We start from the raw sequence: 24,017 nt of genomic DNA on the forward strand, positions 1-24,017 counted from the left end.
ACTGTGCTTTCTCGTGACATTTTAAAACAGATCGACGTGCTACCGAGCGGATTCGCCTGAGAGGGGTGTGGTGTCCCGAAGCTTCGAAGGAATTCGGCATCATGGAGCTCTATCTCTGCTTCATGAAGCACCACCGCAAGGAGGCTACGTCACTGCAGCCACGTCAGCAGAGGATATATAATCAGGCGGAACTGTGGCAACAGCAGACCCCCGGCTACCTACACACTGCAGCTTAGCCGATGCCTCTCCGCGACTCGCCTCGCCACGTCTCGGTTATACTCACCCTGTGTTGTCTTTTTCTACGCTGGATACCAATGTGTTGGATCAACTTCATCTCACTGTTACCAACGCGTTGGATCGACTTCAAAGCGTTGGATCGACTTAATCTCACTGTGCTATTAACGCGTTGGATCGACTTCAAGTGTGATGTGCCGCTATTTACCAGACTGCTGCCTCGTCACGCACATCCCCACGTTTCATTGCAGTGCAGAAGCTTATATTTTGGAGTGAACTGTGTTAATTGTGAATACATACTGTGGTGAAAGGTATTTTGCACATTAAAGGGCTATATATAGCACTGTGTGTGTGTGTGTGTGTTTAAGTGTAAGTGGCTGTAACGAGAGAGAGAGAGAGAGAGAGAGACTGACTAAGACTAATGTGTGGAAGGTTTTAGTGAACGATTGTTAAGAATGAATATTAAACATTTAAATGAAGGAAGAAAAGAAAAAATCAATTAATTAAAAACAAACGTACAAACGAGAAACCAGACAAAGCAGACATAATGAAGTTTAGTAAGGGTTTGAGGTGCCGAGTCTTATTGTTTTCACTAAATTCTTAGTGTCGAACAAGGATGCTGTTTTGGCAGTGCATTCAGCTGATGAGTAAACGTAACATTCGAACATTTCCTCACGCTGCGCATTGGAGACAAAATTATCTGGCCTTTATAACACTGTGGGACGTTCATGAAAAAAAGCGGGAAAAACAAAAACTTAGTGTGCGTCCACACTGTCGAACACTGTCTGTCGGACGAACACTGTTACCATATTATTAAACCCTAATCATTAAACACAGCTGTGACCTCTGAACGTTTCCTTTTGTATCTCGCAACACAAGGGGGCAATCACAGCCTACCCTGTAAAGACAACTCTCTTCCTCCACACAAAACTACAAGCCCTTAATAACACACACCCTTCAGTCATAATTTCAAAGTTCATGGCGACTTCTGCTCCAGCCTCGGAGTCCCCATCTGGGAAGGGGACCATAAATGTCCCCAGGTCGGACTGCCCTTCAGTCGACGACCCTAAATGTCTTGACACCCCCCTCAACTCTTTCTTCATTAACTATTGCAACATTCGTGGTCTAAGATCAAATTTTCAATCTGTAAAACACCACCTCTCCTCTTCTAAACATCATCTTTTCCTCACTGAAACTAAGGTGTCTAAGGCAAATGACAGTAGCCACTTTTCTGTTCCCTCCTACTTTCTCTATCCTCATTTTCGATCCAAAGCTTTAAGATCCTTAAAGCTTTGGATGAAGCATTAAGAATCCAAATCCTTATTTTCAATCCAAAGCTGGAGGTTGCGTTTATGTGCGCAACGATTTAACCTGCTTTCGTGCCCACGTTCTTGAATCTTCCGAGTTTTCCACCATCTGGCCACAACAACAGAATCACTCTCAAGCTAAATTTATCTGTGATATCTCACACCAAACTCCTCTAAGAAATTCTTTGACTAAACTTCCAAAGTGGAGCACATTCTTACTCTCCTCTTGCAGAGAGCTCCATTCTTGGAGACTTCAATGTTTACCACCAGCTTTGGCTTTCCTCTCCCTTCACTGATCATCCTGATGAACTAGCCTTAAACTTTGCTATCCTCCATAACCTAAAGCAATTGGTGCAACACTCTACTCGTATTCCTGACCGTCATGGAGATACGCCCAACATTCTTGACCTTGTCCTGACCTCTAATCCTTCTGCTTATGCTGTCACCCTCTCTTCTCCGTTGGGCTCCCCCAACCACAATCTCATATCTATCTTGTCCTATCGCTCCAATCCCTCGTAAGGATCCCCCTAAGCGAAGCTGCCTCTGGCGTTTTGCCTCTGTTGTTTGGTGGGACCTGAGGAGGTATTTTGCTGATTTTCCTTGGAATGACTACTGATTTTCCTTGGAATGATTACTGCTTCCATGTCAGCGACCCTGTCTTTGTGTGCTGAACGCATAACAGAGGTTATAGTGTCTGGCATGGAGGCGTACATTCTTCACTCTTTTTCTCGACTTAAACCTTCCAAACCTAGGATCAACACAGCTTGTTCTCGTGTTATACATAAGAGAGGTGGCCCACAGGAGGTACTTAAGCCTTCCATCACCAGAATCTCATGCATTTTATATTTCTACCCGGAACCATGCCAAGTCTGTTTTCCAACTAGACAAAAACTCCTTCATTAACAATGTGTCAAAATCTTTCAAGATCTAACTCGTGACTTCTGGCATATAGTCAAAAATATTTCCAATAACTTTGCTTCTTCTTTCCCTCCTTTATTCCAACCAGATGGCACCACCGCTATCACATCTATTTCTAAAGCTGAACTTTTCTCTTAGACCTTTGCTAAAAACTACCTTGGACGATTCTGACAACTTCATGCTACCTATTATAATTCTTCGTAATGATGTTTTCCATGCCCTCGCTGGCCTAACCCTCGGAAGTCTTATGGACCTGATGGGGTCTACCTTTCCTTCTTGCTGGAAATTTGCCTACATTCACCCTGTTCCTAAAAAGGGTGTCCGTTCTAATCACTCAAACTTCCATCCTATTGCTTTAATTTCCCACCTATCTAAAATTTTTGAGTATCTTCAACAGGAAGATTCTTAAACATCTATCACTTCACATCTATCACTTCACAACCTTCTATCTGATCGCCAGTATGGGTTCCGTCAAGGCCGCTCTACTGGTGATCTTCTGGGTTTCCTTACTGAGTCTTGGTCATCCTCTTTTAGAGATTTTGGTGAAACTTTTGCTTTTGCCTTGGACATATCAAAAGCTTTTGATAGAGTCTGGAACAAAGCTTTGATTTCCAAACTACCTTTCTATGGCTTCTATCTTTCTCTCTGTAACTTCATCTCAAGTTTCCTTTCTGACCGTTCTGTTGTTGCTGTGGTTGACGGTCACTGTTCTTCTCCAGAATCTTTTAAGAGTGGTGTTCCTCAGGATTCTGTCCAGTCCCCACTCTTATTATTCATCAATGACCTTGTAAACCAAACTTATTGTCCTATCCACTCTTACGCAGATGATACCACTCTGCACTTTTCCACGTCTTTTCATAGACGCGCAACCCTTCAGGAAGTAAGCATTTCTCGCAGGGAAGCCAGGGAACGCCTAACTTCTGATCTTTCTAATATTTCTGATTGGGGCAGAGCAAACTTGGTGTTGTTCAATGCCATAAAAACTCATTCCTCCATCTATCAACTCGACACAACCTTCCAGACAACTATCCCCTTTTCTTCAGTGACACTCAGCTGGCCCTCTCTTCTACATTGAACATCCTCGGTCTGTCCTTTTCTTATAACCTAAACTGGAAATTTCACATATCTCTAGATAAAACAGCTTATATTAAATTAGGTGTTCTGAGACGTCGCCAGTTTTTCTTACCCCCTAGCTGCTAACTCTGTACAAGGGCCTTATCCGTCTATGTATTGAGTATGCTTCATATATCTGGGGGTGTTCCACTCATACCGCTCTTCTAGACAGGGTAGAATAAAAAAAAGCTTTTCGTATCAACTCATCTCCTCTAACAGCCTCTCTCTCATCGCCGCAATGTTGCATCTCTAGCTGTCTTCTACAGCTATTTTCATGCTAACTTCTCTTCTGATCTTGCTGACTGCATGCCTCCCCTCCTCCCGCGGCCTAACTACACAAGACTTTCTTCTTTCTTTCATCCCTATTCTGCCCATCTCTCTAATGCAAGAGTTAACCAGTATTTTCAATCATTCATCCCTTTCTCTGGTAAACTCTGGAACTCCTTGCCTGTTTCTGTATTTCCACCTTCCTATGACTCTAATTCCTGTAAGAGGGAAGTTTCAAGACACTTATCCTTCATTTTTTGACTACCGCTTTGGACCCTTTTCTGGGACTGGCATCTTAGTAGGCTTTTTTATTTATTGGATTTTTTTTGCCCTTGGCCAGTGTTCCTCCTAAATAAACAAAAAAAAAAAAAAAAAAATAATAATTATAATAAAAAATAAGGCCGAGCATGACGTCATAAACGTTAAAAACGAGGGACACTTACCATATCATAACGCGGAGCATGATGACGTCATAAGCGTTGAAACGAGGGAAGTTAATATGATAAAGAGTGGTACCAGATGAAGTTGTACACCATAGTATCTACTCCGTTCACCAGGCAAAGACCGGCAATGCTCGAAGCTGATGTCCGCTGGCAACACACAGGTATTTAAGTCAGTTTAGTGCGGGCTCGGGAGACAGGTGGTTGTTGCAGCGTTTGGTGCGGTACATCATAACCATGGTGCACAATAAGTTAAAAATCAAAGCCAAGAAAATTGCACAATCAACATGAAAATTGCTGCTGAGATGAGAAGAGAACTTTGTTTATCGTGTACCTTGTCCCCTTGGTGCTCGCTGCTGACGTCATCAGCGCTCCTTTCTGCTTCCCATTGTTAACTAGTAACACTGGGTGTTCGATGGACAATGTTTGACCGTGTGGGCGCACCCTAAAAGCCAGACATTTTACTTTATAGGAGACGCGTTCAAAAAGCGCGAGTGTCAAGCCTAAAACCGGTACTGTGCGCACATTACAAACGGCGTTAAACTGGGTGGTAAATATTAAGAAAAGGCACTGAAACTCCGTATAACACTACACTCCCACCGGCTTCACTGGCCTGTGTGTGTGCGTGGTGCCGATCAGAGAGACACTCCCCCTCCTTTCCTTCTTCCTCCTCATCCATTCTTATTTCCTCCTCCTCCTCCTCTTCCTCCTCCTCCTCCTCCTCCTACTACTACTACCAGACTCCCACCCTTCTTCCTCTCCATTTCTTCTTTCTCCTCCTCCTCCAGCTACTACCAATACTCCCTTTCATTCTTTCCCCTCCATTCCTCATTTTTCTTTCTTACTAGTATAATGAACGCATTTTAGTCCGGAAATACCTGGAAATGGCCGGAAAACTCTAGAAACTGAAGGAAGTATTAACGAAGAAACAGTGATAGGCAAGAGGAGACGTCTCGATCTGGGTCCTGAATCCTGATGACGTCGTTTTCATGGGCGCTCAGAACGGGCCTGCATCATTATAAAAATGATTTGGGGAACTTTGGGGGCTATTTATCTAATTTCGTAGTTAATTTTGGCTGTTCTTCAAGTATGAGTCAGGAAACATCAGGAAGACTAGCTAAATATTGATGTAGAGACCGGGAAGGAGGCATGGCAACTGTTCGCCTCAGCCATTATGTTTACGTAACGTAATTCCTTTTGAAAATCTCGAGAAGAAATAAGACTCCCAACTGGAATACGTATTATGACTTCTATATACTTTAATACCTGAAATATAAAAAGGATTACCAAACTGTGATAACAATAATCTAAAAAAAAAAGAAAAAGAAAAAAACGAACGGTGCCACAAAAAAAAGAAAGAAAAAAAAAAAAAAAAAAAAAAAAAAATATATATATATATATATATATATATATATATATATATATATATATATATATATATATATATATATATATATATATATATATATATATATATATATATATATAGTGAAACCGTTATTTTACCGAGAAACAAAAACATAACCAGAGCAGATTTTATTATGGATTACAGTTTGTTTTACTTTTGTAATAATTAGATATCAAAACAATGCTAACTTCATTAATAAAAAAAAAAATTAATGATATTGGGCTGAAGTGTATTTTGTTTCGTCCTTTCCTTTGTACCTCCTTTTCGTCACCCCTCCCCCTCATATTACTCCTTCCCTTTCCAACTCCTCTCTCTTTTTCCTCCTATGCAGTTGAGTCTAGAAACACCAAGAAACACCTGGAAAACCCTAAAAATGATGCTAAATATTGACGGGGAGAGACAGGAAATTGTTACCTTAAGTGGACCCTTACACGATCAATATTATTGACACAATATATTGACTCATTTTTATTGTGAACTCTTTTTGATGTCTTCAATATATTGTGTCATTCTTCAGTACCGCCCCTTCACTGGGTGAAGCAATAACTTTGCTTCTTGATTTTTCCCTCCTTTATTTCAACCTGATGACATCACTGCCATCTCATATATTTCTAAAGCTGAACTCTGTTCAAACCTTTGCTAAACAATCTACCTTTAATGATTCTGGGCTTTTCCTCCGTCTCCTTCACCCTCCTTTACACTACTTCATGATATCCATTAAAATTCTTCGAAATCATGTTTTCCTTGCCTTCGATAGCCTAAACCCTTGGAAGTCTTATGGACCTGATGGGGTCCCTCCTATTATTCTCCGAAACTGTGCCCCTGTGCTTGTACCTTGCCTAATCAAACTTTTTCAACGGTGTCTATCAACATCTACCTTTCCTTCTTGCTAGAAGTTTACCTACATTCAACCTGTTCCTAAAAAAGGGTGACCGTTCTAATCCCTCAATATCGACCTATTGGTTTAATTTCCTACCTATCTAAAGTTTTGAATCTATCCTCAACAGGAAGACTCTTAAACATCTATCACTTCACAACCTTCTATCTGATCGCCAGTTTGAGTTCTGTCGAGACTGCTCTATTGGTGATCTGGCTTTTCTTACTGAGTCTTGAGTCTGAGTCTCTCTTTTAGAGATTTTGGTGAAATATTTGCTGTTGGCTTAGGCATATCAAAAACTTTTAATAGAGTCCGGTACATATCTTTGATTTCCAAACTGCCCTCCTACAGCTTCTATCCTTCTCTGTGTAACTTCATCTCACGTTTCCTATCCGACCATTCTATTGCAGCTATGGTAGATGGTTACTGTTCTTCTAAATCAAATAACAGTGTTCAGGGGTTTTGTCCTGTCACCGGCTTTCATCCTATTATTCATCATTGACCTTCTAAACCAAACTTCTTGTCCTATCCACACTTATGCACTTTTTCTACGTCTTTTCGTAGACGCCCAGCCCTACAGGAAGTAAACAGTTCTCGCAGGGAAACCACAGAACGCCTGACTTCTGATCTCTTTAAATTTTCTGATTGGGGAAGAGCAAACTTAGTATTGTTCAATGTTTCAAAAACTCAATTTATCCATATATCAACTCGACACAACCTTTCATACAACTATTCCCTCTTCTTCAATGACACTGAACTGTTCTCCTCTTCTACTGAACATCCTTGGTCTGTCCTCTACTTATAATCTAAACTGGAAACGTCACATCTCATCTCTAGTTAGGCATTCTGAGTCGTTTATGGCAGTTTTTTTTTCCCACAAGCTGCTAACTTTGTACAGGGGGTCTTATCTGTCTATGTATGGAATATGCTTCACATGTATGGTAAGGGGGTTCCATTCATACTACTCTTTTAGACAGGGTGGAATCAAAAGCATTTTATCTTATCAAACTCATCTCCTCTAAGCAAATGACTGACTGTCTTCGGGCTCTCTCTTTCTTCGCTGCAATGTTGCATCTCTTCTGCCGCTATTTTCATGCTAACTGCTCTTCTGAACTTGCTAACTGCATACCTCTCCTCCTCCCGCGGCCTCACTGCACAACACTTTCTTCTTTCTCTCTCTCCTATTCTGTCCACCTCTCTAATGCAAGAGTTAACCAATATTTTCAATCATCCATCCCTTTCTCTGGTAAACTCACTCCCACCTTTTGTATCTCCTCCTTCCTATGACTTGAACTCTTTCAAGAGACAGGTTTCAAGGCACTTATCCTTTAATTTTTGAAGACCGCTTTTGACTCTGTTCGGGAGATCGGCACCTCAGTGGGACCTTTTTTTTTTTTTATTATATTTGTGTTCCTCTTAGCCTCCTCCTACATGAAAAAAAAGAACACTTCAAACCTTTTGTTTCACTCTAGATTACTTTTTCAATTGCTTATTTACATATAAAATGAATTTACTGATTTACTGATTTACATATAAAATGAATAAACAAAGAAAAAAATCCCAAAAAGAAAACAAAACCACCCCCGAAAAAAGTAAAATAAATAAGACCCAATAAAATCTAAAAAAAAAAAAAACTTTTCTTAAACCCGGATTTTTTTTTTTTTTTTTTTTCTCTCTCCAACCCTGCCGTGTTGTCTCGTGTGATGATGATGATAATGCGCTCCCAGCCGCTTCACTGCCCTGGGTGTGTGTGTTTGTGTCCTGTGTCATTCACGTACGGTATAGTCTGCTGATCACCCAGCTAGCCGTTCCCCTTCGGAAAGAGCTCAGAGCTCGTACTGACCGGTGTGTGTGTGTGTGTGTGTGTGTGTGTGGCTAAATGACATAACTGCTGGTTGGATGGGTGTTTCCTCTTTGGTCATAGTTAAACGTCACATCGACGTCACAAAAAGATGAGTGGGTGAGTTATCTATCATGACAATACATTGCCTCGCTATCTGTGCCTGTACGTTTTAGCTAAGTTTACCTTATATTTACTCTTATAATTGCCTTCATTTTCCCCTTATGACACCAAGTCATATGGTTGGAATCTCAAACATCCACTACCAAAACAGCATCTTTGTGCAACGCTTTGTTAGGATTTTATTTGGGAAAAACGATAGGACACTGCACCTCAAACCCTTAGCAGTCATCAGCATCCCACACCTCTACAAAGCAATAGCCTCTCACACCTCACCACCTCCTTGCACCTCCATCAGCTGTAGAGGTCATGTCTGGGGGGCTGACCCAATACCACGCACGCTGGTTTTGGGCGCCTTGGCGGGGAAACACGTTTAGTTTGTTTCCTCTTGGTGGATATGCATAATATGGCTACACCCGCCTCATCGGCTCTACTGACCACTGGGTTACGGAAACCTCCTCACTATAACCACTAGAAGAGAAGTGCGTGAAACCAAAGCATGCGTCACCAAATGAATCTTTCTGCATGAGAACAGGACCGATTCCAAAGCCAGAAGCGTCAGTGTATAAAATGAAATCTTTCTCGAAATTTGAAAAAGCAAGGACTGGTGCTTGATACAAGGCATTTTTGAGAAGATCAAAGGCATCTCGTTCCTTTTCAGACCAGATGAATGCAACATTTTTCTTGAGCAAATGAATGAGAGGTTGAGTGACAAGGCTGAATTTTTTTTATGAAATGACGATCAAATCCAGCAAGGCCGATGAATTGCTTATCTCATCGACATTAGTAGGAACAGGGACATTTTTCACAGCATTTACCTTGTCATTTAAAGTGTGAATACCATCTATGTCGAATTTGTGGCCAAGTAATTTGACTTGCTGTTGAGAAACGAGCATTTGCTGAGTTTGATCTTTAAGCCAGCAGCTTGAAAGCGTGACAGAACGAGAGACGGTGTGTGAAAATGATCCTGTAAAGACTTTGATGCAATGATAATATCATCAAGGAAGTAGAACACACTTTTACCGATGAGACATGAGAGAATAGAATTCATCAATCTCTGAAACGTTAAAGGTGAGTAACGTAGACTTTGAGCCATGTGTTTGAATATGAATTGGCCAGAGGAGGTAGTAAAAGCAATATATGGCCGTAAAGTTTCCTCTAATTCAACTTGGAAGAATCCTGAGTGTAAATCTAGGATGGAAATCACTGAGAGATTAAAGATCACCTAACCTCGGCATTGGATAACGGGCAGGAATGGTAGATGCGTTTAGTTTCTTGAAGTCGACAACGCCAATCGCCTTGTTTTTTGGAACGAGTAACATGGGAGTGTTATGAGTTGAACAGGCAGGTTTCACTACATCCTGAAATAACACAACTCTCATAGTTTCATCAAGCAGAACACTACGGTTGTGTGACACACAGTAGTTGGGAGTGTAAGATAGTCTGTATTCAGGCGTCAAATGGATAGAATGAGTGATGACGTCTGTGTGGCCCAGAGGTTCACCAGGGAGCGAGCCAACGTTCCCGAAAGAATTTAGGAGAGCGAGTAATTCATGTTGGGATTCTGGGAAATCAAGTAGAGATATGTGATCATCCGTGATAGGCGGGAAAGAAGACATGTCATGGCTGTCAGATGCAGATACATTATTGGTAAAGGAAGAAGATAAATAATCCAAGATTACAACTTTCTCAGAGTAAGGCAAGGCTTCTCCGAGTAGCACATTTGCTTTGAGCTTGACAGGCGTAGATGTGACATTTTTCAGCCATATTTTGCAGAATCCATTTTTATCGATTGTGGTAAGAACGGATTTTAACTCAACGCCTTTGCATGGAGATTGTTGTGCATAACAGAGGATACCACTGCCTGATACAGCAAACTTAACCGTAGCGTTTACTACATATAAAGCACATTCATATAGCGTTACCGGAACTGCTATAAAAATGTGTTTACAAGGAGTTTGACCGTGGTCTGACTGGGAAGTTGATTGAGAATGAGGCTGTGAGACAGGATAATTAGATGACAACACAAGAATCCCGTGTAAAGCTTTTCGTCTCATCAACTCCTCTCCTCTAACTGTCTTCAGCCTCTCTCTCACCGCCGCAATGTTGCATATCTAGCTGTCTTCTACCGCTATTTTCATGCTAACTGCCCTTCTGATCTTGCTAACTGCATGCCTCCCCTCCTTCCGCAGCCTCGCTGCACAAGACTTTCTTCTTTCTCTCACCCCTATTCTGTCCACCTCTCTAACGCAAGAGTTAACCAGTATTCTCAATCATTCATCCCTTTCTCTGGTAAACTCTGGAACTCCCTGCCTGCTTCTGTATTTCCACCTTCCTATGACTTGAATTCCTTCAAGAGGGAGGTTTCAAGACACTTATTCATCAGTTTTTGACCACTGCTTTGACCCTTTTATGGGACTGGCATTTCAGTGGGCATATTTTTTTTATTGGATTTTTGTTGCCCTTGGCCAGTGTCCTTCCTACATAAAAAAATAAATAAATAAAAAAAAAAAAATAACATCTCATCGTTAGTAAAAGGAAGAAATGCAACAGATGTCGCTACACCAGGGAGAGAGGAAGTATCAGAGGGAAGAGCAGTGGGAATATAAGTATCCCCTCGAGCGATTTCATTGATGGCAGGAAAAAGACTGATGTCATATTTGCACATGGTGTTGAAGCCTATGAGAAGATCAGCATTGACATCAGATACAATATAAAAATAATCACATATGTCAGGTTCCTAGGGTGATAAGGACAGTGATGAGATAATTTTCCTAGATATATCATTGAGATTTATATCAGGAGGTAATATAGTGATGTGACCCTGAAAAGAGGAAGAGAGTTTCCGAAATACATCCATTTTGATAAGGTTAACTGCAGCACCCGTGGCAAAGAAAGCTTTGTATGATACAGAGTGACATGTAACATCTATGGTAATGCCACTGAATAATCCAGCATATCGAATGTTAATTGAAATAAGTGCTGAGTTAGGAGGATGTGTGAAGCATACCTTGTGTTTTGTACGATGTTTAGGCACACAAGGTGAAAACTTGAGGATGGATGATGTTATGATGGATTGGTCAGAGAAGGGCATGAAGAGTTTTGCGACGATGTTTGTGGAGCATGAAACAGTACATAATAATGTCTGCAGTCTTAAAAGAAATTACCTACCCTTTTGTGGAAGGAACAGAATGCCTCAGGATTGAATGAATGTCTTCCTGAAGTATCAAGAACAACCCTACACTACGCGAGAACATGTCCAGGCAGTTTGCAACGGTTGCAGATGACATTTCTTGATCTCGATTTTGACCAAGTACTGATAGCGAGATGAAAGGGGATGTGTATCTGTTGTAACGTCCACAAAAAGGATAAGAAAGGGAAGGTGGATGATGAGGAGAGGTGAATGAGTCAAATTGAAGAAGCAGTGAGAGCCTGAATAGGTTCAGAGGTGGGAGGGGGACGCCTATCAGAAGTGACTTTGCAGACTCCTATCCTCCATGACCTAGAGCAATTGGTGCAACACCCTACTCGTAATCCTGACCGTCTTGGAGATACGCCCAACATTCTTGACCTTTTCCTGACCTCTAATCCTTCTGCTTATGCTGTCACCCTTTCTTCTCCGTTCGGCTCCTCCGATCACAATCTCATATCTTTATCTTGTCCTATCACTCCAATCCCTCCTCAGGATCCCCCTAAGCGAAGGTGCCTCTGGCGTTTTGCCTCTGCTAGTTGGGGGGACCTGAGGAAGTATTTTGCTGATTTTCCTTGGAATGACTACTGCTTCCGTGACAGAGACCCGTCTTTGTGTGCTGAGCGCATAACAGAGGTGATAGTGTCTGGCATGGAGGCATACATTCTTCACTCTTTTTCTCGTCCTAAACCCTCTAAACCTTGGTTTAACACAGCTTGTTCTCGTGCTATACATGATAGAGAGGTGGCCCACAAAAGGTACTTAAGCCTTCCATCACCAGAATCTCATGCACTTTATATTTCTGCCCGGAACCATGCCAAGTCTGTTCTCCAACCAGACAAAAACTCCTTCATTAACAGAAAATGTCAAAACCTTTCAAGATCTAACTCCCCTCGTGATTTCTGGCATCTAGCCAAAAATATCTACAATAACTTTGCTTCTTCTTCTTTCCCTCCTCTACTTCAACCAGATAGCACCACTGCTATCACATCTATTTCTAAAGCTGAACTCTTTGCTCAAACCTTTGCTAAAAACGCTACCTTGGACGATTCTGGGCTTGTTCCTCCCTCTCCTCCACCCTCTGACTACTTCATGCCACCTATTAAAATTCTTCGCAATGATGTTTTCCATGCCCTCGCTGGCCTAAACCCTCGGAAGGCTTATGGACCTGATGGGGTCCCTCCTATTTTTCTCCGAAACTGTGCCTCCGTGCTTGCACCTTGCCTAGTCAAACTCTTTCAGCTCTGTCTGTCAACATCTACCTTTCCTTCTTGCCGGAAGTTTGCCTACATTCAACCTGTTCCTAAAAAGGGTGACCGTTCTAATCCCTCAAACTACCGTCCTATTGCTTTAATTTCTTGCCTATCTAAAGTTTTTGAATCTATCATCAACAGGAAGATTCTTAAACATTTATCACTTCACAACCTTGTATCTGATCGCCAGTATGGGTTCCGTCAAGGCCGCTCTACTGGTGATCTTCTGGCTTTCCTTACTGAGTCTTAATCATCCTCTTTTAGAGATTTTGGTGAAACTTTTGCTGTTGCCTTGGACATATCAAAAGCTTTTGATAGAGTCTGGCACAAAGCTTTGATTTCCGAATTACCCTCCTACGGTTTCTATCCTTCTCTCTGTAACTTCATCTCAAGTTTCCTTTCTGACCGTTCTATTGCTGCTGTGGTAGACGGTCACTGTTCTTCTCCTAAATCTATTAACAGTGGTGTTCCTCAGGGTTCTGTCCTGTCACCCACTCTCTTCTTATTATTCATTAATGATCTTCTAAACCAAACTTCTTGTCCTATCCACTCCTACGCTGATGATACCACCCTGCACTTTTCCACGTCTTTTCATAGACGTCCAACCCTTCAGGAGGTAAACATATCACGTAGGGAAGCCACAGAACGCCTGACTTCTGATCTTTCTAAAATTTCTGATTGGGGCAGAGCAAACTTGGTATTGTTCAATGCCTCAAAAACTCAATTCCTCCATCTATCAACTCGACACAACCTTCCAGACAACTATCCCCTCTTCTTCAATGACACTCAACTGCCCCCCTCTTCTACACTGAACATTCTCGGTCTGTTCTTTACTTATAATCTGAACTGGAAACTTCACATCTCATCTCCAGATAAAACAGCTTCTATGAAGTTAGGTGTTCTGAGACGTCTCCGCCAGTTTTTCTCACCCCCCCAGCTGCTAACTCTGTACAAGGGCCTTATCCGTCCATGTATGGAGTATGCTTCACATGTCTGGGGGGGTTCCACTCATACTGCTCTTCTAGACAGGGTGGAATCAAAAGCTTTTCGTCTCATCAACTCCTCTCCTCTAACTGACTGTCTTCAGCCTCTCTCTCACCGCCGCAATGTTGCATATCTAGCTGTCTTCTACCGCTATTTTCATGCTAACTGCTCTTCTGATCTTGCTAACTGCATGCCTTCCCTCCTTCCGCGGCCTCGCTGCACAAGACTTTCTTCTTTCTCTTACCCCTATTCTGTCTACCTCTGTAACGCAAGAGTTAACCAGTATTCTCAATCATTCATCCCTTTCTCTGGTAAACTCTGGAACTCCCTGCCTGCTTCTGTATTTCCACCTTCCTATGACTATGAATTCCTTCAAGAGGGAGGTTTCAAGACACTTATCCACCAATTTTTGACCACTGCTTTGACCCTTTTATGGGACTGGCATTTCAGTGGGAATTTTTTTTTATTAGATTTTTTTTTTTGCCCTTGGCCAGTGCCCTTCCTACATAAAAAGAAAACAAAACAAAAAAAATACAGATATGTGATTGAGATTGGAGGGGCCCAATGGAGAAGATAGGGTGACAACATAAGCAGAATGATCAGAGGTTAGGAAAAGGTCAAGATTGTTGGGCGTATATCCCCAGACGGTCAGGAATACGAGTAGGGTGTTGCACCAGTTGCTCTAACTCGTGGAGGATAGCAAAGTTAAAGGCAAATTCATCAGGATGGTGTGTGAAGGGAGAAGAAAGCCAAAGCTGGTGGTGAACATTGAAATCTTCAAGAATGGAAATTTCCACAAAGGGAAAGAGGGTCAGAATGTGCTCCACTATGGAAATTAAATAGTCAAACAATTTCTTATAGTTAGAGGAGTTAGGTAAGAGATATACAACATCGATAAATTTAGTTTGAGAGTGAGTCTGTAGTCTTAGCCAGATGGTGGAAAACTCGGAAGATTGAAGAGTGTAAGAGTGTGGGCATGGGAGCAGGCTAGGTCGTTGCGCACATAGACGCAGTATCCAGCTTTGGATTGAAAATGAGGATAGAGACAGTAGGAAGAAATAGAAAAGGGACTATTGTTAGTTTCCTCAGACACCTGTGTTTCAGCGAGGAAAAGAAGATGAGGTTTAGCAGAGGAGAGACGGTGTTCTAGAGAAAGAAAATTACATCTGAGACCACGAATGTTACAGACGTTAATGAAGAAAAAGTTGAGGGAGTAAGAGCAGTATGACCTGGGGACATCTGTGATCCCCTTCTCAGATGGGGTGATAATCTTGAATTTTGAGTGAAGGTTTCGTGTGTGTGTGTGTGTGTGTGTGTGTGTGTGTGTGTGTTTATGTAGGAGGGACACCGGCCAAGGGCAACAAAAATCTTATAAAAAAAAAAGCCCTCTGAGATGCCAATCCGAATAGGGTCCGAAGTGCTGGTCAAAAATTGAATGGTAAGTGTCTTGAAATCTCCCTCTTAAAGGAGTTCAAGTCATAGGAAGGTAGAAATACAGAAGCAGAAAGGGAGTTCTCGAGTTTACCAGAGAAGGGAATGAATGATTGGGAATACTGGTTAACTTTTGCATCAGAGAGGTGGACAGAATAGGGATTGAGAGAAAGAAAGTCTTCTGTAGCGAGGCCGCAGGAGGAGGGGAGGCATGCAGTTAGTAAGATCAGAAGAGCAGTTAGCAGGAAAATAGCGGTAGAAGAAATCAAGAGATGCAACATTCCGGTGATGAGAAAGAGGCCGAAGACAGTCAGTTAGAGGAGAGGAGTTGATAAGACGAAAAGATGTTGATCCCACTCTATGTAAAAGAGCGGTATGAGTGAAACCCCCAGACATGAGAAGCATACTTCATACATGGACGGATAAGGCACTTGTACAGAGTTAGCAGCTGGTAGGGTTGAGAAAAATTGGTGGAGACGTCTCAAAACGCCTAACTTCATAGAAGTTGTTTTAGCTAGAGATGAGATGTGAAATTTCCAGTTTAGATTATAAGAAAAGGACAGACCGAGGAAGTTCAGTGTAGAAGAGGGGGCCAGTTGAGTGTCACTGAAGAAAATGGGATAGTTGTCTGGAAGGTTGTGTCGAGTTGATAGATGGAGGAATTGAGTTTTTTTGAGGCATTAAACAATAATAAGTCTGCTCTGCCCCACTCAAATTGTAGAGGGATCAGAAGTCAGGCTTCCTTGCGTGAACTGTTTACTTTCTGAAGGGTTGGACGTTTCTGAAAAGACGTGGAAAAGTGCAGGATGGTATCATCAGCGTAGGAGTGGATAGGGTAAGATGTTTGGTTTAAAAGATCATTGATGAATAATAGGAAGAGAATGGGTGATAGGACAGAACCCTGAGGAACACTACTGCTAATAGATTTAGGAGAAGAACAGTGACCGTCTACCACAGCAGCATTAGAACTGTCAGAAAGGAGACTTGAGATGAAGTTACAGAGAGAAGGATGGAAGCCGCAGGAGGGTGGTTTGGAAATCAAAGCTTTGTCCCAGACTCTGTCAAAAGCTTTTGATATATCTAAGGGAACAGCAAAAGTTTCACCAAAATCTCTAAAAGAGGATGACCAAGACTCAGTAAGGAAATCCAGAAGATCACCAGTAAAGCGGCCTTGACGGAACCCATACTGGCGATCAGATAGTAAGTTGTGAAGTGATAGATGTTTAAAAATGTTTTTGTTGAGGATAGATTCAAAACCTTTAGATAGGAATTAAATAAAAACAATAGGACGATAGTATGAGGGATTAAAACGGTCACCGTTTTCTAGGAACAGGCTGAATGTAGGCAAACTTCCACCAAGAAGGAAAGGTAGATGTTGACAGACAAAGGTGAGAGAGTTTGCAAGGTGGAAACTCTTTGTTTGCACCTTGCAAGGCAAGGTGCAAACAAAGAGGCGGAGTTTCGGAGAAGAATAGGAGGGACCCCATCAGGTCCATAAGCCTAACGAGGGCTTAGGCCAGCGAGGGCATAAAAACATCATTACGAAGAATTTTTTATAGGTAGCATGAAGTTGTCAGAGGGTGGAGGAGAGGGAATAACAAGCCCTGAATCGTCCAAGGTAGAGTTTTTAGCAAAGGTCTGAGCGAAGTGTTCAGCTCTAGAAATAGCTGTGGTAGCAGTGTTGCCATCTGATTGAAATAAAGGAGGGAAAGAAGAAGAATCAAAGTTATTAGAGATGTTTTTGGCTAGATGCCAGAAGTCACAAGGGGAGTTAGATCTTGAAAGATTTTGACACTATATTAATGAAGGAGATTTTGGCTATTTGGAGGACAAGACAAGATGCAGATGAGATTGTAATTGGAGGAGCCCAACGGAGAAGAGAAGCTAACAAAACATAGGGTTACAGCATAAGCAGAAGGATTAGAAATTAAGAAAAGGTAAAAAATGTTGGGCGTATCTCACAAATTGCTCTAGGTCATGGAGGATAGTAAAGTTGAAGGCTAGTTCACCAGGATGGTCAGTGAAGGGAGAGGAAAGCCAAAGCTGGTGGTGAACATTGAAGTCTCCAAGAATGGAGATCTCTGCAAAATGGAAGAGAGGCAGAATGTGCTCCACTTTGGAAGTTAAGTAGTCAAAAAATTTCTTATAGTCAGAGGAGTTATGTGAGAGTTATACAGCACCGATAAACTTAGTTTGAGAGTGACTCTGTAGTCGTAGCTAGATAGTGGAAAGCTCAAAAAATTCAAGAGCGTCGGCACGAGAGCGGGTTAAGTCATTGCGCACATAAACATCCAGCTTTTGATTGAAAATGAGGATATAGAAAGTAGGAGGGAACAGAAAATGGGTTACTGTCATTTGCCTCAGACACCTGTGTTTGAGTGGGGAAAAGAAGTTGAGGTTTATTAGAGGAGAGGTGATGTTCTACAGATTGAAAATTAGATCTAAGACCGCGATTGTTGCAGAAATTAATGAAGAAAAATTTGAGGTGGGTGTCAAGAGACTTAGGATCGATACCAGAAGAGCAGTCCGACCTGGGGATATTTGTGGGGACTCTGAGGCTGATGTAGGAGTCGCCATGATTTTGAATTTTTAGTGAAGGGTGTGTGTGTAATTAGGTGTTTGTAGTTTTCTTTGAAGAAAGAGAGCTGTCTTTAGAGGGCAGGCTGTGACTGCCCCCCTGTATTGTGAAACACAGAGAAACGTTCAGTGAGGCCACAGCTGGGTTTAATGATAAGTTCACAAAACCCCCTGATCCAGTGTTCTAGATCTCACTGGGAGTAATTATCGTTTCGGCAGGTGCCTACTGCCGAAACGATAATTACTGTGTGTGTGTGTGTCTGTGTGTGTGTGTGTGTGTGTGTGTGTGTGTGTGTGTGTGTGTGTGTGTGTGTGTGTGTGTGTGTGTGTGTGTGTGTGTGTGTGTGTGTGTGTGTGTGTGTGTGTGTGTGTGTGTGTAATTAGGTGCATGTAATTTTGTGTGAAGGATGATCATTAGAGGGCAGGCTGTGACTGCCAACTGCCACCTTGTTTTGTGAGACACAAAAGGAAACGTTCAGTAAGGTTACACCTGGGTTAATGATAAGATCACAACATCCCTTAATCCAATGCTTAAGACCTAATTGGAAGTAATTATCTTTTCGGCAGGTGTCTACTGCCTCCTTCTGCACTCACGATGGTCCTTGAAAGTGGTGTGGATACAGTGTGAGTTAATTGAGTGTTTAGGAAATTCTTTTGGTATAAAGTAAACTTATTTGGAGCTAGAAAAGCAACTACAGCCTTACTTGCAGTTAGGATGTGCTACTGGGATGGAACACGAAATTCATCTGACTACTGATGTACACTCATCCCCCGCACAAAAAAAAAAAAAAAAAAAAAAGATAAATAAATAAAAATAAATAAATAAGAAATAAATAAATAATAGTAATAAATAAATAAATAAAAAATAATATTAAATAAATAATAAATAATAATAAAATGAAATAAATAAATAAATAAATAATAATAATAATAATAATAATAATAATAATAATAATAATAAATAAAAAAATACATATATAAAGATAAATAAAAAATAAATAAACTAATCAATTAATCAATTAATCAAATAATAAAGAAAAAAAAATAAAATGTCACTTTTCTGGCGAAATACAGTATTACACAGCACACGATAATTTTCGGTATAATCCGTGTGGTATGGTGTAAGTTTGGTAACCCTGCTGTACCAGATTGCCGGTTACTGGGGAATTTATGACCGGTATATTATATGACATTGGCATGACGTGGAGAATGCATTCCATGAACCATTATATGCTCCATAGAATGAACTCAAAACAGCTGTGTTCACACTAACTGGATAGTAGTACGATATATTATTCATGCTCCCAGCATACGATGTTACTTAGTTCTGGCAAACAATCCGCAGTCAGGACTAAGTTAATATGGAGAGACAGAAAGGCGTACTAAACTCCACACTCATCACGGCTGCTGTGCTAGTATTCGTTGCGGTCAATTTCGGAGCCTAGGGTAACGAAAAATATTAAGTTCCCCTGAGACTTATTCCTCCTATGTGCATGACTGAAGTTAAGGTTCATATTAAAGGACTCTTGGAGCAAGGTGTGATCAAGGAAAGTGTTAGTCATTATGCTGCTCCAATTGTGTTAGTGAGAAAAAAAATGACACATCTCTGAGATTGTGTTGATTACAGGAGGTTAAATAAGGTCACGGTAAAGGATGCTTTTCTTCTGCCACAGAATCAGGATACATTGGATGCGTTGGCTGGTTGAATGCGTTGGCATCAAATTAATCTGCGGACTGAAGACAGAGCAAAGACTGCATTTGTTACACAGTTTGTACATTACCAGTAGGTTCTTTGTCCAATGGGATTAAACAACAGTCCAGCAACTTTCTAGGTATTTTCTGGAGAATGTATTCAATGATCATTTATTTGTAAAATTATTGTACCTTGATGATTGTTATTGTTTTCAAAGAATGTGGGTGAGCATTTCGAGAAGATGGAAATAGTGTTTGAGCTCTTGAGGAAGCATGGTTTGAAGTTGAAACCATCTGTCGTATTTTGAAACCTCAAGTAAAGTACTTAGCGTTTGTAGTGTCTAGGGAAGGGATCAGTACTGATCCAGAGAAAATTAGTGCAGTCAAAGAGTGGCCTATACCACGCACGGTGAAGGATGTGGAGGTATTTGTGGCGTTTTGCTCATTCTATCGAAGATTTGTTAAGGGTTTTGCTACGTCGGTTGCACCGTTGCATGGTTTAATGAGTGGAGGTTTAAAGGTTGATGTAACTAGTACTGGGGAATGGAAGATGCTCTGGCATTTGAACAGTTAAATGAGAAGGTGACTAGGGTAGCAGTGTTAAAAAGATGTTGACAATGACATACTATTTGTGGTGGAGACAGATGTCAATTTGGAGGATTTGGGGAGCAGTCTTGTCCAAAGAGTATGAAAGAAAGTTACATCCATTTGCATTCACAAGTAGAGACCTTTGAAAATCATAGAAGTCCATGAGTAACTACAGTTTAGGAAGTTAGAATTGTTAGGATTGAAGTGGGCAGTAAAAGAACAGTTTAAAAACTACTTGGCAGGAAGAAAATTTGTGGTGTTGACAAATAACAACCCTCTAGCACATTTGCAGGATGCTAAGTTGGGAGCTGTGGAAAGTAGATGACTAGGATATTTAAATAAGTTTTACTTTAATATGAAGTTACAAGCCAGGTAAGGAGAAGGCAAATGCGGATGGGTTATCAAGGAAGCGGCATAGAATGAAAGAGGAAGGAAAGGTATTTAGAGAGATGTAGGAAGAGGTACCTGAGGATAGGTTAACCAGAAGTTTAGCTATGATTAACGTCTGGGATCACGTGCAACCAGAGAGAATGAGAGATGCTCATAAGGCATACCCAATAGTGGAAAAAATGTGGATGCAAATGACTGGAAAGTTGCATCCAGAGGAGATTAAAGTCATTGCTGTCAGGGGAATTCAGAAAGCTGTGGAAACTTAGGTGGTTGTTGATTATGAGGGATAGAGTCATTTATTGAAGAGGCAATCAAAGGGATAGAAAGAGGTTGAAAGTAGTGTTGCTTGTGAACCAGAGAAATGAGGTAATGAGCGGAGTTACTAGAACTATGACATTGGTCAAAAGAAGTTTTGGATGGCCTGGGTTGCATGAGGATGTTAAGAGTTATGTAGGTAAATGCAAAACTTCTGCAGTTTTCAAGGAGGAAAGCGTGAGTTCTATGACGAGGTTAGGGACTGTTAAAGCAAGTAGACCATGGGAAGTGTTATCAGATAACATTGTTGCAGCCTTCCAGGGTTGGAAAGGAGAATGTGGTCATTGTAACATATGTTTAGCAAACTTGCTTTGGCGTTCCCAACAAAAAAATCTGAGAGCAAGCACTGTGGCAAAAAAATTGGTAGATGAGATATTCCACAAGTTTAGCTGTCCGGAGAGAGTCCATAGTGACCAAAGTAGTAATTTTGAGAGCTAACTGATGGAAGAGTCGTGTAAATATTATCGGATTAAGAAATTGAGGACCACTCCTTACCATCCGCAGGGCAATGGAGTCTATGAGCGTTTGCATGGTATGTTGTCTACTCTAAGTAAAAAGCAGTGGTTGAGGTATTTGTCTAGCCTCACAACTATTTACAGTAGCCCTCCATATACTGTGACTAGGTTTTCGCCTCTTTATATCTTGTTTGGAGTAGAGCTTCATTTGCTAATAGACAGGTTTACTTTGCGTACAGAAGAAGCTGCTGCTAACCATCATGAATGGATTAGGAAATTGGATGATACCTAACGTGTTGTTTGGAGAGGTACTGAGAAAAATATAAAGCAATATAATAAAGACAATCGCAGAACGACAGGAGAAAGTGAGGGCAGAAACACTGAAACAGGGTCAGAAGGTGTTGTTAAGACCACTTTCTAGTAGGTAGGAGTAAGATACAACCTAGGTTTGCAGAGAATGTATGTAATTGTGGACGTGTTCAATGTAAGTGAAGTGCATAAAGTGAGACCAAGAAGTGAAGAGGGTCATGACGGAGTGTTGCATAAGAGTAACTTGCGTGTGGAATCCATAAGAAGATGAAGAAAAAAAATAAATAAATCAAGAGAAGAGTTGCTAGAAGGAGAGGAGGACGAAGTGGAGATGACGGATATGACTAAGGTGCTGGGGAGTTCGGGTTAAAAATTTCCGACGAGCTATCTACCATTGAGGAGGAAATTGAAGAGGACGTGATCGAGCCACCAGAGGTAGAAAAACCAGAGGATGAGGGGATCAGTAGAGAAGACGAGGTGATACACAAATTGACCTGGTAAAGACGTTCTCGCCGGATTGCTGAACAATAGAAGACGGAAAGAAACTGGTGTATTGTGTGTGAGGGATATGTGAGTGAAGGCACACAAACAAATTGATAGGGAGAATGTGAGGAGTTGAATTTGGCACGCGGATCTGCTGGTGGCCCAGGAGCTAGCAATTAATGCGTCTCTGTTGGCTGGGGGGAAAAGCATTGTTTTGGTTGGAGCTGAGATGAGATGCAGGTATAAGTGATTGTTTGTGTTGAGCCAGTTTTTCTCAGCCCACCAGCTGCTAACTCTGTACAAGGGCCTTATCCGTCCATGTCTAGGGGGATTCCACTCATACTGCTCTTCTAGACAGGGTGGAATCAAAAGCTTTTCGTCTCATCAACTCCTCTCCTCTAACTGACTGTCTTCAGCCTCTCTCTCACCGCCGCAATGTTGCATATCTAGCTGTCTTCTACCGCTATTTTCATGCTAACTGCTCTTCTGATCTTGCTAATTGCATGCCTCCCCTCCTCCCGCGGCCTTGTTGCACAAGACTTTCTTTTTTCTCTCACCCCTATTATGTCCACCTCTCTAACGCAATAGTTAATCAGTATTCTCAATAACTTATCCCTTTCTCTGGTAAACTCTGGAACTCCTTGCCTGCTTCTGTGTTTACACCTTCCTATGACTTGAATTCCTTTCAAGAGGGAGGTTTCAAGACACTTATTCATCATTTTGTGACTACTGCTTTGACCCTTTTATGGGACTGGCATTTCAGTGGGCATTTTTTAAATTGGATTTTTGTTGCCCTTGGCCAGTGTTCTTCCTACATAAAAAAAAAAAAGTACGTAGTGTCCTGTCGGGGCTGGATTTATGTGGGGTGTACTGTGTAAGTTGGAGACAGTGTGTATAATATATGGAGGTGATGTTAGTTATAATGTGGCGATTACAGGAGTTTCTCGATGACAACTATAAGGACAGAAAAAAGAGTCATGATGGTGATGAGACGCCAGTGTTGAGAAGAGCCAGGAGGGCCAGCGTTCCCAGATGGATGTGTGGTGCGTGAAGGTAGTGGTCGCCGGGAGAGTTACGGTGAAGATTTGCGCGGTGCGAGAGCAAAAAGGGAGGAGACGGCGGGTGGCCATTTTTGGTGGATTGTATGTGGACGTTTTCAGTGCTTGGTTAAGTGTATTGGTGCTGAATTGTGGGATGTGTCAAGTGAGCGCACTGTGGGGATACAATGGTGATACAGTGCCAGTAAGGTTGTGTCTGGTGTAATACTAGCGAGTTATTATGTTTCATGGTATGTATTATGATGGAGATTTATATAAGAATTGCGGTTTAAGTTATGGTGAGTTATTCTTTAGCTGCTGTATCTATAAAGGTAAATCAAGATTAAGCTTTTGTAGTCTATGGCAGGTTTTATTGACCATGACAGGAGTCTGAAGAGTAGAGTAATCTATTATTTGTATGTTTTGAGCAGTTTGTAAGGTGATCCCATTAGTGTTGTTGGGCAGTTTTACATTAAGAGTGTTAGCTAACTCCAGCTCATTATATATATATATATATATATATATATATATATATATATATATATATATATATATATATATATATATATATATATATATATATATATATATATATATATATCATTTGTGTGTGTGTGTGTAAATCCCTCTCTTCCCTCTGGAAATCATTATAGAAAGTCGTCGATGAAGGACCAGTGTTACAAAGACGAGTTCGTCGTCCTGTCACAGGAAACAGCTAGGGGATGGGACGGAGATGATGAGGATGAGGAGGAAGAGAGCAGTGAAGACTGGTTGTGGGAAATAGATGAA

General features: G+C 41.3%; 1 protein-coding gene across 1 annotated transcript in view; it reads left to right on the forward strand.

Moving 5' to 3' along the window:
- LOC135091194 (monocarboxylate transporter 12-B-like) overlaps positions 1 to 24,017 on the forward strand; it is a 38,955-nt gene that overhangs the window by 11,079 nt on the left and 3,859 nt on the right. The window contains exon 2 of the mRNA XM_063988639.1: positions 23,882 to 24,017. This exon is cut by the window's right edge and continues 87 nt beyond it. Within this exon, the coding sequence (XP_063844709.1) occupies positions 23,892 to 24,017 (126 nt within the window). The 5' untranslated portion in view covers positions 23,882 to 23,891. The remainder of the gene's footprint in view (positions 1 to 23,881) is intronic.

The sequence above is a fragment of the Scylla paramamosain genome, chromosome 37, assembly GCF_035594125.1.
Source record: "Scylla paramamosain isolate STU-SP2022 chromosome 37, ASM3559412v1, whole genome shotgun sequence".
Taxonomy (NCBI): Eukaryota; Metazoa; Arthropoda; class Malacostraca; order Decapoda; family Portunidae; genus Scylla; species Scylla paramamosain.